This window comes from Muscardinus avellanarius (assembly GCF_963383645.1).
Source record: "Muscardinus avellanarius genome assembly, chromosome: 4".
NCBI lineage: Eukaryota > Metazoa > Chordata > Mammalia > Rodentia > Gliridae > Muscardinus > Muscardinus avellanarius.
The window spans coordinates 69,063,687-69,082,162 of record NC_137789.1 but is presented as its reverse complement, the minus strand read 5'-3'; the positions used below and the strand labels follow the sequence as shown (position 1 = coordinate 69,082,162).

The 18,476-nt window shown below is 35.8% G+C and overlaps 1 protein-coding gene across 1 annotated transcript in view; it reads left to right on the top strand.

Moving 5' to 3' along the window:
- Positions 1-18,476, top strand: part of LOC308262320 (phosphatidylinositol 3,4,5-trisphosphate-dependent Rac exchanger 2 protein-like) — a gene marked incomplete at both ends in the record, with an annotated part of 238,723 nt that overhangs the window by 164,403 nt on the left and 55,844 nt on the right. Inside the window, 4 exons of the mRNA XM_080694767.1 lie at positions 594-679; positions 10,869-11,005; positions 14,470-14,587; positions 16,468-16,652. Coding sequence (XP_080550893.1) covers positions 594-679; positions 10,869-11,005; positions 14,470-14,587; positions 16,468-16,652 — 526 coding nt within the window. The remainder of the gene's footprint in view (positions 1-593; positions 680-10,868; positions 11,006-14,469; positions 14,588-16,467; positions 16,653-18,476) is intronic.

Here is an 18,476-nt window from a genome sequence, read left to right as displayed (position 1 = left end):
GCTGTCCACGAACCACGATCCTCCCATCTCAGCCTCCTGAATGCTGGGATTACATGTGTGCGCCACCACGCCCGGCTAAGTATTTATTTTTTAACAGTAATTTAGGAGAAGCTTCCATTGTATTAAGTGCTGCCTAGGCCATAGCACCACCCAGGGAAGTTTACCAACAGTATGTCTTTTAATCCTTATCCACACCCTGCAGAATAAGGTTTAACAGCATTGTCTTTCTGTGCACAGTTTTGTGAAACTTGGTGTCACAGAAGTCAAGGAGCTTATCTGAGGTGACTAATTACAAAGTGACTGAATAAGCGTTCACAGCTAGGTGTGTCTGCCCCCAGAATCTGCTCCTTTTTTTTAGGACATACTGTATAACGACTCTGCTCAGTTTAGAAATTTTCGAAGGTGTGCTTGCTCTGTGCCTTCGTGAGGGTAGGGACTATCTTTGTCTCCAAGGGCTTCTAGCCCAGGGTCTTTCATATGGAAGTGCCTGCCTATGGAGTTATTGAAGGAAAGAGTAAAGATGTCAATGAATATCATCTTATCCACTTGTTCCCTTTCAAATTCATCTTGACTTATTTTCTTATTGACTTTAGGACAGTGAAAATCCCAGATTCAGCTGATGGGCTTGGATTCCAGATCCGAGGATTTGGCCCTTCTGTTGTGCATGCAGTAGGAAGAGGTAAGAAGTTCACCTTGTGTGGTAAATAGCTTTCCAGAAGGTTTTAGATATTTATTTTAGAACAAGAATGTTTACAATGTGCATAATCACGCTGTCATGAAATTTATCATGAATCTTATTTTCACTTTATTAGCTAGTTGGTAGTATATTCTAAAAACAATAGTTTTTCATAAAAATTCTTAAATTTTATCATTGATAAAAATTTGATAATAGAATAGCACCTTAGTCACACTTCTGTATGCTTAAGTTTAGCAAAAGTATGTAATGATTTTAAGGTTGTTTTCTCGTATTTTTATTGACTCCATATAATTGCAGTTTTTGGTAAGTAATGCAGAGATGTGAGTTTTCAGATGTCCGAGTGATCTATGGGCTTTATAACCTGTTGCTATATAATTCCTTCAAGCATTTCTATGAATCGTGGATAAATCCATCATAAAATTAATTTTAAATAATCTTAGTGCCTAGAAACTTGTTCATATTTTATTCTTATTCAAGAGACAAACCAACTATTGACACATTTTGTTACACGTACTTTTTATTTTATATTGACAGTGGTAATAATTGAAAGAAATAACAGATCTCATGTTACTAAACATAGTTAATAACTGGCTGCTGTAGCAAGAAGTGTCTATTATTATAAGAATCTATGTCTTTATCTACTAAGGGGGACATACATGCCTAAAGCTAAGAGATGTGAAGCACCTTAAAATAATCACTTAAACATTAGACATAAAAAATTTGGTAGGACATTTCTATCAGAATCAAATTGATCAAAAACATAGTAGTTATATATTTATTAAATTACAAAATTACTTTAATTATCATGCATATATGATAAAAACAAATCATTTCTTTTAAAATAAAATTAAATACTTTTATTGATGTATTATAGTCTCATCATAATGTAGTTTATAGTGATAGTGACATACTTGGACACAGCACTTCTTGAGTTTTCTCCCCAGCTCCCTTCCCATCCCCCATGGCCCATACATTATGTTTAGATTGGTATTGGTATTCTCACATACCTACATAACATCGGTGGAAGTATTTCTTTAATTGATTTTCCCTCTCCTCCCCTTCCCTAAACCACAAGCTTGTCTTTTCACTCAGATTTTTTTTTTTTTTGGTGTGGTACTTGGGGTGGAACTCAGGGGCATTTTACCTCCAGGCTATACTCCCAGACCTATTTTATACTTTATTTGGAAACAGGGTCTCACTAAGTTGCTGAGAGCCTCACTAAGTAGCTGAGGCTGGCTTTGAACCTGTGCGATCCTCCTGTCTCAGCTCCCAAGCGCGGGGATTACAAGCGTGCACCACCACGCTGGGCTCACTCAGATTTTTAAAACATAGAGATGGGTAGATATTTAAAAATGTTTCCAGTGCTTATTTAAATATTAGAAAACAGAAATTGAATATTGAGATGTAAAATTTCTTCATTTTCCCTAAGCCAAAAAAAGGAGTAATTCACATTATCATTAGTAAAACCTGAGTGAATTGAGTTCGACCTTTCCCTCTATTTCAGTGTTTGCTGAGCAGCAAAGTTCTTTCTTTGGGATTTAGTGATAGGTTGATCTAAATCTGGTTCTTTGATTTTTGGTTCTGAAGGTAAAAGGCAAATGCACCTGTGCTTTCCCTCTTGTATGTGTGTTAAATGAAAATATTTTTTTTTTCACACTGAAGTTATGCCATAAAGAGTACCCAAAGAAAAAGAAGTGATTTCTTCCCCCTGTGTTGCTATAGTGGATCACTGTGGCGAAGTCACTGTTGCCAGCATCAGCCTGGTCATGCTGTCCTCGTCCCAGAGCTCGGTCCCGGACACTGGATTTCAGATTCAAAATGGCCTTGTTTGTTCTTTCTGTGGAGTAGCTGGACAAAACAATTGAGGTTATAGAATTAATGCTCCTGATCCCTGTCTTGTCTTATACTGAGCCCCTGTTATTACTCAGCAGTCTTTTTATGTGTGCTTCATTAGCTAGGTGACTCTTCTCATGTTAAAAAATGCCTTCTGTCTCCCAAGGAGACTTCTTTTCCCCTACCTCACAAACAAATTCAGGCAGTCGGTCAGATAAAGGCCCTGTGAGTTTTCTTTCTTTTCTTTTTTTTTCTTTTTGTTGTGAGTCTGGAGATGGAACCCAGGGGCATTTGACTTCCGAGCTACACCCCCTGCCCTATTTTTTATTCTTTATTTTGAAGCAGGGTCTCACTAAGTTGCAGAGGGCCTCACTAAGTAGCTGAGGCTGTCCGTGAACAGCAAGCCTCTGGTCTCAGCCTCCTGAATGCTGGGATTACAAGTGTTAGCCACCATGACCAGCCCTCCACTCAGACACACAAGGACTCCTCCCCCGGCTGCATTCAGCTGCACAGTCCTGTCCATCCCCTTTCTGCCCTGTTCTGACTTCACGCCACCCGAACTGCTTTGTGTTGCCAAGTGGCCAGACCATGTCTTGACTCATGTGTTTCTTTAGGCCATTCTTTCTGCTGGAAATGTCTCTCCTTCCCCTAAGACTACACTCAATGCAGAAAAACCACCTAATGTTTCTGGGAATGCATTTTAATGAGAATTTCAAAGCAAATAAAAGGTGTGCTGTTAAATATATTTTTCCTAAAATATTTTTAGTAGTTCCTTTATGGGAGAAATTGCTTACAAAGGACTTTCTAGCATATGTCACGACCATTTGTATGAATTTACACATTGTATTTATTAATCATACATTATCAGTGTTGATTTTCTCAGACTATCCAATATCAGTGATTTGAAGGTTCAGAAAAATCTTAACTCATTGGTTAGGATATTCCACTGCTCTAATTAAATCTATAATAAATCTACATATGCAAACAATGTGACTGGAAAATTGGCATTATCTGTTTTATTTTTCACTAATTCTCTTGGTTTTGAACTCTTATTCTTATTAGAACATCCAAACTGCTCACAGTTATTAATTGTCTTGACTTTTTTCCTTAAGAAGACCCTTTTTGTATTCATATTAAATTGCTGGCATTTTATTTTATTTTTATTTATTTTTTATTGATGCATTATAGTCATACATCTTAATGGGGTACAAGATGGTAGAGGCATACATGCACACATCACTCATTTAGCCCTTCCCCAGTTCCCACCCATTTTCTCTCCCCTCCCTCCTTCTCATGTTTGGCTTAGTGATTGACTTTGATACGTTTGTGAATATATATCATGCACATTAGGGAATTTCCCTCCCCCTCTTCCCTCCCCTTCATTAGGTCACCTTATTGTCTCATCTGTGGTTTCTTCTTTGTCTAGAGTTCCTCCTATGACCCTTTTCTCCCCAGCATCTCAATATTAGGAAGAGCAGTTAAGTGCTTATTTTTGTGACTGACTAATCTCCCATAGCATAATGTTCTCCAATTCCATCCATTTCCTTGTAAATGACGTAATTGTGGTCTTCTTTATGGCTGAGTAAAATTCCACTGTGTACATATCATACTTTAATAATAATCTGTTCATCTATTGCTGGACATTTGGCTGGTTTCACATTTTGGCAATTGTGAACTGTGCATTTAAGAACATAGATATGCATGCATTAGTTTCGTAGTTTGGTTTCCATTCTTTTGGGTAGATACCCAGTAGTGTTATTGCTGGATTATATGGTAAGTTCCTTCCCATTCTTCTCAGAATCCTCCATACTGTTTTCCAAAGTGGTTGTACTAATCTCTAATTCTACCAACAATGTATTAGAGTTTTCACTTCTCCACATCCAGAAGTTTTGAATGATTGCCATTCTAATTGGGGTTAGGTGAAATCTAAGCGTAGTTTTGATTTGCATTGCTTTGATTGCTAATGATGTTGAACAGTTTTTCATACATTTATTGGCCATTTCAATTTCTTTTTTTGGGAAGTATTTATTTATTCACTTTCCCATATTTTGATTAGGTTATTTTTTTTCTTACAGTGAGTTTCTTGAGTTCTCTGCATATTCTAGATATTAGTCCTCTATTGGAGGAATAGGTGGCAAAAAAATCTTCTCTCATTCTGTCAGCTCCCTGTTGAGGTTCTTGAGAGTTGTATTTGATTTAGAGAAGCTTTTCAGTTTAATGCAGTCTTAAGATTTATATTTAGGTCTATTATCTATTTTGAGTTAATATTTGTATATGGGATTAGGTAAGGGTCCAATTTTATTCTTTTTCATGTAATTATTGTTTTTTTTAACAATATTTAGTTAAAAGATTAATATTTCCACCACCAAATGTTCGTGGAAACCTTGTCAAAAATAACTTGACAATATAGGGAAGAATTTAACTCTAGGCTTTTATTTAACTCCAAGGGTTTATATATCTGCCTTTAGAATAGTACTACACTGTTTCAATTATTGTAGCTTTATATGGTTTGAAATCAGAAAATATATATCTTCTAGCTTTGTTCTTTTTCAAGATCGTTTTGGGTACCTAGAGTCCTTATTCCATATTAGGATAGATTTTTTTCTGAAAAATAAATATATAAATATATGATAGTTTCACCTAAAAAATAGAAAAAAAATATTCTCTGGTAAGAAAGAAAGCAAAAAGAAATATTGAAATGTTATCTTTAAGTCATCAAAAGCTTGGTATCAGACAAATGAAACTGTTATGTGAGATTATCATTTTTAATTTTAGAAAAATTGCCATAAACTAGATGTCAACTACTAAGCCATGCAATCTCAATTATTGATTCACCTTTTAGTTTCTTGTGCCTTTGGGATCTTGTTGAGAAAGTTTTTACCTGTACCTATGTGTTGCAGTTTTGGTTCTGTACCCTCTTCAAGGAGCTGCAAGGTCTTTGGTCTGATTTCCAAATCTCTGATCCATCTTGAATTGATTCTTGTGCAGGGTGAGAAAGTGAGGTTTATTTTCATTTTTCTGCATATGGTTAACCAGTTTTGCCAACATCATTTGCTGAAGATGGTATCTTTTTTCCAGTGTATGTTTTTGGCTCCCTTTTCAAAAATCAATTTGTTGTAAGTGTGTGGATTTGTTTCCAAGTCTTCTAATCTGCCTCATTGGTCTATGTGTCTGTTTTTGTGCCAGTACTATGCTGTTTTTATTACTCTGGCTTTTTAGCATAGTTTGAAGTCAGGTATTGTGATGCCTCCTGCATGGTTCTTATTTCTGAAAACAACTTTGGCTATTCTGGGGGTTTTATTGTTCCAAATGAATTTAAGAACTCCTGTGAATAATCACTTTGTTAATTTAATGGGTATTGCTTCAAATTTGTAGATCACTTTTGGAAGAATCACCATTTTGATTATATTTATTCTGCCTATCCAAAAACATGGAAGATCTTTTCTATCTCCTAAGGTCTTGTTCTTTGATTTCTTTTTTTCAATGATTTGTAATTTTCTTTGTAGAGGTCTCTTACCTCCTTGGTTAGATTTATTTTTAAGTATTTTATTTTTTCGTTTGATATCTTGAGTAGAAGTGCTTTCTGGCTTTTTTTTTTCAGTTGATTAATGGTTGCCATACATTAATAAACTGAATGATTTTTTAAAATTGATTTTGTATTCAGACACTTTGTTGAATTTGATGATCAGTTCTCTAAGCTTTTTGGTTGAGTTTGTTGGGTCTTCTAAGTATAGTTTCATATCATCTGCAAATAGGGGTAGTTTTAGTTCTTCTTTTCCTACTTATACTTCTTTAATTTTCTTCTCTTGCCTTATTGTTCTGGCTAGAGTCTCAGGTACTATATTAAAAATAAGTGGTGATGATGGACCTCCTTGTATTGTTCCTGTTTTTAGGGGAATTCTCACAGTTTTTCTCTGTTTAATATGATGTTGACTGTGTGCTTATTGTAGATTGCTTCATGATGTTGAGATATGTTATTTCTGTTCTGATTCTCTGCAGTGCTTTTTGCATAAATGGGCATTGGCTTTTATCAATTGCTTTTCCAGCATCTATTGAAATGATCATGTGATTTTTGTCTCTTGATGTGGTTTTGAATGCATGTTGCTAGTATTTTGTTTAGCAGTTTTGCTTAGAAGTTTATCTAAGATATAGGCCTATAGTTTTCTTTTCTTGAGCTGCTTTATTTGGTTTTGGTATTAATGTGATGTTAGCTTCATAGAATATATTTGGGGGAATCCTTCTATTTCATGGAATAGATTGAGGAGTATTGGGATTAACTCTTCTATAAAGGATTTATAAAATTTACTTGGGAAACCATCTGGTCCTTGGCTTTTGTTTGATGGAAGATGACTCTTTATTGCTGCCCCCATCTCTTTGACTGCTGTTGGTCAGTTAAAATTTTCTATATCTTATTGGTTCAATTTAGGAAGATTGTATATGTCTAGAAATTTTTCAATTTCTTCTAAGTTTTCCATTTTGTTGGAGTATAGTTTTTCAAAGTAGTTTCTAAATCTAATCCTCTGGATTTCTACATTGTTGGTGGTACTATCTACTTTTTCATCTTTTATTTTCATAATTTGGATTGATTCTTTTGATTAGGTTGGCTATTTTATCTATCTTGTTTATTTTTTCAAGAAACCAGCTTTTGGTTTGTTGATTTTCTATTTTTTTAAATTCTCTACTGATTTCTGCTCTGATTTTAATAATTTTCTGTCTACTGGCTTTGGGGCTAGACTCTTCCTGTTTTTCCAGGGCTTTGAGGTGTGTCATTAGGTTATTTATTTTGTGATTTTTCTGTTCTTCTTCTTTTGTGGGCACTCAGTACTATGAATTTTTCTCTTAATACAGCCTTCAAGGTGTCCTGGAGGTTTTGTTATGTTGTATCTCTATTTTCATTTGTTTCTAGGTATTTCTTAATTTTACCGCTTATTTTTTTGATGACCCCTTTCTCATTCCACAGTGTGATGTTCAGTCTCCACATATTTATGCAGTTATTCTGGGTCTTCTTATAGTTTCTAGTTTTATTCTACTGTGGTCTGAAAAGATGCAGGGGAGCATGTCACATATTTTGAATTTGCCATTGCTCACTTTCTGGCCCAGGATGTGGTATATTATGGATAAGGTTTCATGGATAAGGTTGGGTAGAATATTCTGTATGTGTATACTATGTCTATTTGGCTTATGGTGTTCTTCTTTTGTTTTGTTTTTGAGGTACTAGGGATGGACCCAGGGACATTCTACCTCCGAGCTATACCCTTGCCCCATTTTTTATTCTTTATTTTGAAACAGAATCTTACTGAGTTGCAAAGAGCCTCACTAAGTAGCTGAGGCTGTCCTTGAACCATGATTCTCCTCTTTCAGCCTCTCGAATGCTTGGATTACAAATGTGGGCCACCATGCCCGGCAGTTTATGGTGTTCTTTAGATCTGAGGCATCTTTACTACCTTATTGTCTAAAAGATCGGTATAGAAATGTGAGAAGAGTGTTGAAGTCTCTCAGTATTATTGTATTGGAATCTATGTGTGATTCAGTGTCATAAAGAGCTTTTTTTATGAAAGTGGCTGCATTTATATTTGGGACATAAATGTTGACTATCAGTATTTCTTCCTGCTGGATTGTTCTGTTTACTGGTTAAAAAAATGACCTGCTTTGTCTCTTGTGATAAGTTTGGCCTTGAAGTCTGACCTGTGTGATATCATAGTTGCTATTTCTGCTTGTCTTTGATTGCGCCAGCCCTTTACCTTTAGTTTGTTACTATCTTTACTTGTAAGGTGTAAGGTTTGTTTCTTGAAGGCAGCAGATAGATGGATTCTGGGTTTTTTTTTTTTTTTTTTTTTTTTTTTTTTGTGTGTGTGTGTGTGTGTGTGTGTGTGTGTGTGTGTGTGTGGTACTGGGGATGGAACCCAGGGGCCTTCTACCTCCGGCCTACACTCTCAGACCTATTTTGTGTTTTATTTGGAAACAGGGTCTCTTAAGTCAGTGAGGCTGGCTTCGAACCTGTGCGATCCTCCTGTCTCAGCCTCCCAAGCATGGGAATTACAAGCGTGCACCACCTTGCCCGGCTTGGATTCTGGTTTTTAATCCATTTTGCCACCTTATGTCTTTTTATAAGAGAGTTGAAGCCATTTATGTTCAGCACGATTATTGACAGATGATTTTTTTGACTTGATGCATTCCTTTGTTTTCTTAAATTTTTATTGGTGCATTGTAGTCATGCATCTTAAATGGAATACAAGATGGTAGAGATATACATGCACACATCACTCATTTAGCCTTTCCCCAATTCCCACCTCATTCCCTTCCTCTTCTTCATTCTCATATTTGGTTAGTGATGGACTTTGATATGTTTGTGAGTGTACATTATGTACATTAAAGAATTCCCCTCTCCCCCCTTCCCCCCTCAGTTAGGTCCCCTTATTTGCTCTTCTATGGTTTCTCCTTCTTTGTGTAGAGTTCCTGTTATTACCCTTTTTCTCCATAGCTTCCGCATATTAGGGAAAACATCCAATTTTTTACTTTTCCTAACTGAGAGATGATTTTTTTTTTTTTTTTTTTTTTTGGTGGTACTTGGCATTCCTAGAAACCCTTCTACCTCCAGGCTACACTCCCAGACCCATTTTATACTTTTTTAAAATTTGGAAACAGAGGCTCTTAAGCCAGCGCAGCTGGCTTCAAACCTGCTTGATCCTCCCGTCTCCGCCTCCCAAGCGCTGGGATTACAAACATGCGTCACCACACCCGGCTGAGAGATTATTTTAATTCATAACATTTTGAGGTTTTACTTCTATTTGAGTTAGTGTTTATTCTTCTTTGCTTAGTTGTTTGATGAAAATTATTGTTTCTCTGGTTCTGGAGTTAATTACTTATTTCTTCTTTGCATTTAATCTCTGAGTATTTTCTCTAGTGCCCTTTTGGAAGACATAAATTCTTTCAGCTTAATTGTTGGCATTTTAAAGCACAAAAGTGAATTCTTTTGTAATGTTTAGGGATTTTATAAAAAAGGTAGGTAAGGCATATTTTTCTAGCTTTTACATTTTTCATTATATTCATGTATATATAAAATGAGTTTGACATATATGTATTGATATAAATGAGATTGATATAATCCTGATATATATGCACTATATATAATATACATATTATATATGTAACTTATATATCTCTCTAAGGAAATTGACTAGCCACTTAAATGAGAGGATAACTGACTAGCATTATAAAGGTCACTTTGCATATATTCTTTCAAACTTAATTCTTAGGAAGATAGGACAGTATTCTTCTTTAGTCATACTCTTTTGTTTGTGCTACTTAGGGTGTAACTTTGGGGTCTTTTATCTCCAAGCTATACCCCCAGTCCTATTTTATTCTTTATTTGGAAACAAAGTCCCACTAAGTTGCTATAGCTGTCCTCCAACCTGTGATCCTCCCGTCTCAGTCTTCCAAGTACTAGGCTTTTAAGCACACTTTGAATGTTGAGTTAAAAAGCAGACAAATGTTGAGAAGGGATTACTCTCAGAAGCAGATTTATCAGGAACATGCTAACTACATCTTTTTCATATTTTAAATTTTCTTTTGCTATTCTACCTATGATAAAGATGAGTCTCGTTCTTAATATTTTTATTTTGGCAATTTTCTCATTTATATATATTTTTGGTGTGCATTTTTCTTTCTTTTGTGGTACTGGGGATTGAACCCAGGGACATTTTCTTTCTGAGTACACCACCAGCCTTATTTTTTATTTTGAAACAGGGTCTCACTAAATTGAGGAGGGCCTCACTAAGATGAGGCTGGTCACATATCTGTTATCCTCTTGTGTCTCATCTTCTCAAATACTAGGGTTTTATTGGTGTGCCACTACACTGGGCTTTATTTATATTACTGTCTCAAATCATATTGAAATTCATAGTGATGGTGACATATGCATAAAGCACTTGGTGTGCTTTTTCCTACTCTCTCCCATGAGTCTCTCTCTCATATAAGATAATGAGATTGGCATTGGTATTCTCACTTTTTTTCTTTTGTGGGTCTGGGGATGGAACCCAAGGGGGCATTCGACCTCCGAGCTCTACCCCCTGCCCTATTTTTTTTATTCTTTCTTTCTTTATTCTTTTTTATTGCTAATGATGTTGAACATTTTTTCATGTATTTTGGCCATTTATATTCATTTCTTCCTTTTTGAAGTGACTGTTTATTTCAATGGCCCATTTATTGATTAGGTTGTTTTATCTATATTTTCATGTTAAGACTTTTGAGTACTTTGTATATTGTAAATATTAATCATCTATCAAAGGAATAGCTGGCAAAGATTTTCTCTCATTCTGTATTGCATTTATATTTAAAGGAACTGTAGCCGCAGCAGCTGGCCTTCACCCTGGACAATGTATTATCAAAGTCAACGGAATCAATGTCAGCAAAGAGACACATGCCAGTGTCATTGCGCATGTCACTGCCTGCAGGAAGTACAGGAGACCAATGAAGGTAAACTGCTCTTCTGCTTTTCTGGGTCTTAGAAACTTGCATAGAAGACCTAGGGCATATAGTATAGGATAGTGTCAGAGATATTTCTGATCTCCAACTCTGAGTCCAAATTTAAACACAGAACTGTAAATCTCATATTAGCTGTTTTATTTTATTTTATTTATTTATTTCGTGGTACTGGGGAAGGTACCTAAGGGGCCTTCTACCTCCAGGCTACAGCCCCAACCTATTTTATATTTTATTTGGAAACAAAGTCTCACTAAATTGCTGAGAACCTTATTAAGTACCTAAGGCTGGCTTCATACCTGCGTGATTCTCTGTCTCAGCCTCCCAAGTACTGGGATTATAAGCATAGGCCACCATGCCTAGCCAGAGTAACTGTTTTATCTGCATAATTAATTAAAGTTAACTGTGAGCCAGCCATGGTGGCATAATCTTGTAATCCCAGTACTTGGGAGGCTGAGAAAGGAGAATCAAAGGTTTGAGGACAGCTTCAGCTACTTAGTGAGACTCTTTGCAACTTATTGAGACCCTGTTTTAAAATCAAGAATAAAAATAGGGCTAGGGGTGGCATTCAGAGGTAGAATATCCCTGGGTTCAGTCCCAAGTACTGCAAAAAAAAAAAAAAAAAAGTTAATTGTACTTAAATGGTTCCATATTATTATTACAGTATTATTACTTATTTAAAATTAGGTATTTTGATATTCAATTTTAGAATAGTTTATTAAATTAAAATCTAAAGCTTTGAACTGTTTTCTTGATCTTTCTAGGATATATAATGATCACTGTGGATCTGTCACATACTGTTTATTTTAAGAATTCTGTGAAAAAGTAAAAATTGTGGGTTTTGTAGAGTATATGACAGATTTTTGGATACATTTATTTAGAAAACTAAATAAAATAAAAGTTTTTAAAAAGAAAGACCAAAAAGTACATACCATTAAAAAAAAATTGACCATGATATTTTTGTCCCATAATTGCCATGGAATGATAATATTGAAATTTTAATTCATGAACACATTGAATTATCTCATAAAAATGTGAGGATTGAACTGTAAGATAAAATTTCTCTGAATTTAATCAACTAGATGCAGAAGGAACTTTAAAGGAGAGAGAGGCTATTTAAACTTTAAAAGAAGATGAATGGCTATTTCCTCATGGGTCAGGGCTATTGTCCTGCAAATCATGGAACCTGCATGAAAAGAACTGATTAATTTTGCTTACTATCAAGGTCAAAACTAATGTAAAAAATTGTAATTAACACATAGATTCTGGGTTGATAGTAGCTCAATAAATAATTTGTTGAGCTGTATAACTGAATGCATTTGCTCTTTCCCCTTTGAAAATCATCCTCTACATCATAGATTAAGCTACTTTTTTTTTTTTTTTTTTTGGTGGTACTGGGGTTCCTGGAAGCGTTTCTACCTCTGGGCTACACTCCCAGACCTATTTTATACTTTTTATTTGGAAACAGGGTCTCTTAAGCCAGCACAGCTGGCTTCGAACCTGCGCGATCCTCCTGTCTCCACCTCCCAAGCACGGGGATTACAAGCGTGCGCCACCACGCCCGGCTGTTTAGGCTCCATTTCTAACATCGTAGATATGTATGTGATTCCTAGGCTAAAACAACCTGAGCGATCTCCCTAGAAAAATGAGGTGAAATCTTTATTATAAGGAATAATTGGTAATAACTGGCAGAGCATCCTTGGCCTTTTACAAAAAATAAAAATAAAAAAAGACTTTTGAAATGATCAAACCTTCCTTTTTCTAGGAGAGTTTTAAGAACTCTCCAGACTGAGCTGTGTGTGGTGGCACATGTCTGTAATCCCAGTACTCAGGAGACTGAGATAGGAGAATCAGCTTCAGCAACTTAGCAATACCTATTTCAAAATTAAAAATAAAGGACTAATGGGATAGCTCAGAGTAGAATGTCCCTGGATCCAATCTCCAGTACCACCAAAATGAAAACAAACAAATGCATGCAGAATAAAATATTTATGTTGTACTTCTTTTTCACTTTCCCTATCTGCCTTTTTGGAGAAGTATTAATCAGTGAAGTGATTAAAAAAATAAACTGAAAAGTTAACTGAGTAACATACTATCTTAGGTGCCTATCACCACAAAACTGGCCATTCAAAGAATTAGTGGGTTATAGCAACAGTGACTCTCTCTCTTGGTTTGGCTGAATGGTGGTTCCTAAGAGGTCCTGACATGGCTGGGATTTGACGGCACTTGGGTTCACCTCCTGCCTCATATGGTGCTCCTCCAGAGCGCCTGTGCATGGCTTCTTTTTCCAGTCACTAGAAAAACTTTTATTTATTTATTTATTTATTTATTTATTTATTTATTTATTTTTGTGGTACTGGGTGTGGAACCCAGGGGCTTTCTACCTCCGGGCTATACTCCCAGACCTATTTTCTCTTTTATTTGAAACAGAGTCTCACTAAGTTGCCGAGAGCCTCACTCAGTATCTGAGGCTGGCTTCGAACCTGCGCAATCCTCCTGTCTCAGCCTCCCAAGTGAGGGAATTTCAAGCATGTGCTACCACGCCCAGAAACTAGCAACACTTTTAAGTAAAGTAGCCCTTAAAACATTTATTTGGCCAGGCGTGGTGGTGCACATTTGTAATCCCTGCACTTGGGAGGCTGAGACAGGAGGATCGCGCAGGTTCGAAGCCAGCCTCAGCTACTGACTGAGGCTCTTGGCAACTACACAAGTGAGACCCTGCTTCCAAATAAAATATAAAATAGGTCTGGGAGTGGAGCCTGGAGGTAGAAACCCCCTGGGTTCCACCCCCTAGTAACACACACACACACACACACACACACACACACACACACACACCATTTATTTGTTAGCTAGTTCATCTTTCTTGTTTCTCTAAGTAAGAATGGAACTGCCGGTTCAATAAGAGTATAAGGTAATGTTTGACATGTAAGGATTAAAAGATGATTTGGAAATTCAATGAAATGAAAGATGTTCTTGCACTTTTCCTACTGGTTTGATTCAAAACAGCACCAAGTGTCTTAAAATATATGTATCTGTGTGGAAGGTATTTAGATGGTTTGAACAATTATAGATAATTGATTCATTAAAAATGTTCACCTAACATTTGCCCATTTTAATATGTAATTTATAATACATTTTAGGATATACTTGAGGCATGTAAGTAAGTAATTTGAGAAACATCCTATTTAAAAACATTTCTTTGGAATACATCTTTGGAAGATAAATTTACATAAAACATCTTTGGAAGATAAATTTAGCTTGAAAAAAGTCAGTTCCTTAAATTGCCTTTGAGTTTCCATTTTAATGTGATTTTCCTTTTCCTTTAGAATTTTATTATTTTTAAACTAGAGAAGTAAATAAAATTGCCAGCTCTCCTTCGAAAGCAGGTTTATAAAGTGGATTTGTATTTTAGGAGGTCCTAACATCACTGAGGTTTCTTCCCCCCTCATTTCCAGCAAGATTCCATACAATGGGTTTATAGCAGCCTTGAGAGCGCTCAAGAGGACCTCCAAAAATCTAACTCCAAGCCTCCTGGAGATGAAGCAGGGGATGCTTTTGACTGCAAAGTAGAAGGTAGGTTTCTTCTTTTCTTCATTTGCTTATGAGTTTTTGTTCCACTGTGCCTGTGGCGAATCTTTTTTTTTTTTTTTTTTTTTGGTGGTACTGAGGTTCCTGGAAACCCTTCTACCTCCGGGTTACACTCCCAGACCTTTATGTAACTCAATTAAATAAATCATTGGCTATTGGCACTTGAGCTCTAATCTCTGAGTGGAGTTGAAGTTCCAACCTCTTAATCACTTGGTTTATTTCTCTGTCAGGAGCCTCCATCTCGAAACCATCTAGGGGTTCACTGATAATCATCTCATGACCAAACTGGGGAGCAGTTGAAAGGAGCTTGTTATGAATAACAAAAGACAGCCTATTACATCCATCTTCAATTCAGTTAGTTACAAAGATGTTAGAAGCTCCTTGTTGGAAATGGGGCCGAAGACCATATGTGTATGTGTGTATATATATATACATATATATATATACATATATATATTATATATACATATATATAATGTATATATATAATGCATATATATATAATATATACATGTGTATATATATATAATATATATACATGTGTATATATATATATATATACATATATATATATATATAATAGGACAAGCCACAGTATTCATTCTGAGGTTTTTATTCCTCATTTGGAATAAATCAGCCTTGGTGCCGCACTGGAAGATAGATTGGCTAATGTGATAGTTAGAAATTGATTTCTAGCTACTCTGGGCCTTAATTACTTTAAGGTAAGCCAATATTCTGCTTTAGCTGATTTAATATTTGTAGATTACTCTTCTATGCTGGGACTTTGGTGTTTTCAATAAGCTAATATTCTATTTTTACTTATTTAATATTTATTGCTGGGTCTCACAGAAGTTTCTTGCTTGGGATTTTAGGCATTTTCTCACTAACTGACTAGGCTAAAAATCTATAGGCAGACCTTTCAGATGGAAATCTTAACAGAGTGGACCATGGTAAGTGTTTCTAATGAGCTCTCTGCAAGATGCTGTTTGGGAATGTTCAGGTACCCCCTCTCGGTACTGTAGAAATCACTCCTGCAAGCAGGGCATGGTGGCCCATTCTTGTAATCCCAGCAATTGGGAGGCTGAGACAGGAGGATCACAGTTGACTGCCAGCTTCAGCTACTTAGTGAGGCCCTTTGCAACTCAGTGAGACACTGTTTCAAAATAAAGAGTAAAAATATAGGGCTGGGGGTGTAGCTCAGAGGTAGTATGGCCTGAGTTCCATCCCTAGTGCTACCAAAAGAAAATAATAACAAATAAATAAAAGTAAAAGAAAGAAAAAAAAAAGAAAAAGAAAAAAGGAAAGGAAAAAAGAAATCACTCCTGCATCTCTTTTTTTCAATATGCTCTTTTTATGTGCCTTTTTTTTTCTACCTTGGGAAAATACTCATCCAGGAAAATACTCATCCAGTGTTTGAGACAATTTTAGAAATCCTGACTTTAAATCGTATATACTTCTAATAAAAAAAATCACATTCATTATAGTATTTATATTACCGTCAATAGATCTGTTTCCAAATAAAAAAAAGTATAAAAATAGGTCTGGGAGTGTAGCCCGGAGGTAGAAGGGTTTCCAGGAACCCCAGTACCACCAAAAAAAAAAAAAAAAAAAAAAAGGACATACAGATGAAACTAGTTATAGCGAGCTTTGGATTATTCAACCATTTGCTTTGTTTTTTTGCTTTTTAAAAAAATGTTTTTATTCTTTCAAAATGTTAACAAGAATAGATGATTTTTCATTTGTTAGCACATCAAATTTAGTCATCCTTTAAAGAACCTTTTAAGCATTATTGAGAGACTCAAAGCTATTTGAGACAATGAGCAAATTCCTTCAGGAACTTGCTGACCTCAGGCTGTGTATTCCAGAGGTGATTGACAAGTTCCACACCATGGCCATCATTGATGGGAAGAAAGAGCACGTGAGCCTGACCGTGGACAATGTCCACCTGGAATATGGGGTGGTCTATGAGTACGACAGCACGGCTGGGATAAAGTGCAACGTGGTAGAGAAGATGATCGAGCCCAAAGGGTTCTTCAGCCTAACAGCCAAGGTAGGAGCAACCCTTCCACAGCCTGGGATTTCCTTCTAGGAAAAAAAAAATGGAATGGCTGTCACTGTTACAGCTTTGGGCTCATCAGTTTCCTTTTCTGTTCTCTCTTTTGTATTCAGAATGTGCACAGTCTTTTTTTGGTTGATTCTTTTGCATCACACTATGGTAGATGGGACTCCTGCCCTCGCCTGGGTTGGCTGATCTGGCAAGGGCTTTCCTAAACTCATTAAGTTTGCTTATTTGTTAATTCAGTCTCATAAATCTGTTTCAGATAGTTTTCATGACAGGTGGTGTTTTTAAATGTACATTATTTCCTGACCAGTACATCAAGTTTGAAGTATATTATGATAAATGTCATTTTACAAATGTAAAAAATTTCAGGTAGCTTAGTCATGAGCTATGCTGCAAATCTTATTTGTGAAGGACTTCACCAGATGCTCTTTAGGATAAAGTTTGAAGGGGAGCACGGCAAAGGAGTTTTGTCCAAATGGATAAAACATGCGACTCTGCTCTTTTCATGACCCTTCTGAAGATAAGTGAAGCTCTTAGTGTGCCCCGCACAGGCCTGGGCATTAGGATTTTATTCTGTAAGAATCCAGATTTTGGAAGTAAGAAAAAGGAGATATAATTTTTTTTATCTTTGTATCTTCAATTTCATTCTTGTTTCAAATGTGTATAGTCGAGGTAGTTACCATTATCTCATGTATATTTATTTATTGTAATACTGGGGATTGAACCTAGGGGTACTGTACCTCTGAGCTATATTCCCAGTCTTATTTTATTTTTTATTTGAAAACAGAGTCTTGTTAAGTTGTTGAGAGCCTCACTAAGTTGCTGAGGCTGGCTTTAAACCTGTGATCCTCCTGTCTCAGCCATTCAAATACTGGGAATACAAATGTGTGCCACCATGTCTGGCTAAGGTACATTTTTAAAATCTTAAGGGAGAAAATAAAGTAGAGATCCAATGAACCATTCTTAAACTAATTACTTTTTATATTCTGAAAGTCAACTTTAAAAAAACTCACCATTCTGATGATATTGCCCTTTATGTATATATTGATATAAAATGTCAGTATGAAATTGACATTTTATATGAAATACATGTAAAATGCCTAAAATGAAATCCATTTCTAACTACCTTATGCAATTAATAGACACTGTGCTAGAGATTGAGACTAGCTTATTATAATTAATTTATCTCATCTTCCATCTATTTCAGGTTTGCAAAGTTCTATATATGTTCTATAGATGATAACTCTAAGTTTGTACTGAAAATACTATTCCCATTTTATATATAAAGGTCATCAAAGGAGTTAAAAAATTAGCTAGGAGCACACTGCTAATGATAAAGCCAGCTCTAATTTCTAGACTGGTGATTAAAAAATTTATACTCTTAATGATTTTTTTCTGTATAACAGGGATGTGGAGATGATAAGACTCACAGAGTATTCTTTTTTGAGTATTCTTTTTTTCTTTTTTTTTTCTTTTTCTTTTTCTTTTTCTTTTTCTTTCTTTTTTTTTTTTTTTGGTGGTACTGGGGTTTCTGGAAGCCCTTCTACCTCCAGGCTACAATCGCAGACCTATTTTATACTTGGAAACAGGGTCTCTTACGCCAGCACGGTGGCTTCGCACCTGTGAGATCCTCCTGTCTCCACCTCCCAAGCGCGAGGATTACAAGCGTGCGCCACCACGCCCGGCTTCACAGAGTATTCTAAAAATATTGGGTAGGAGTATCATCAATCCTCTTTATCTCTAACAATCATAAATCCACCTTTAAACGTACTACATACTTTTAAACTCATTAGAAAGTCATTAATATACATT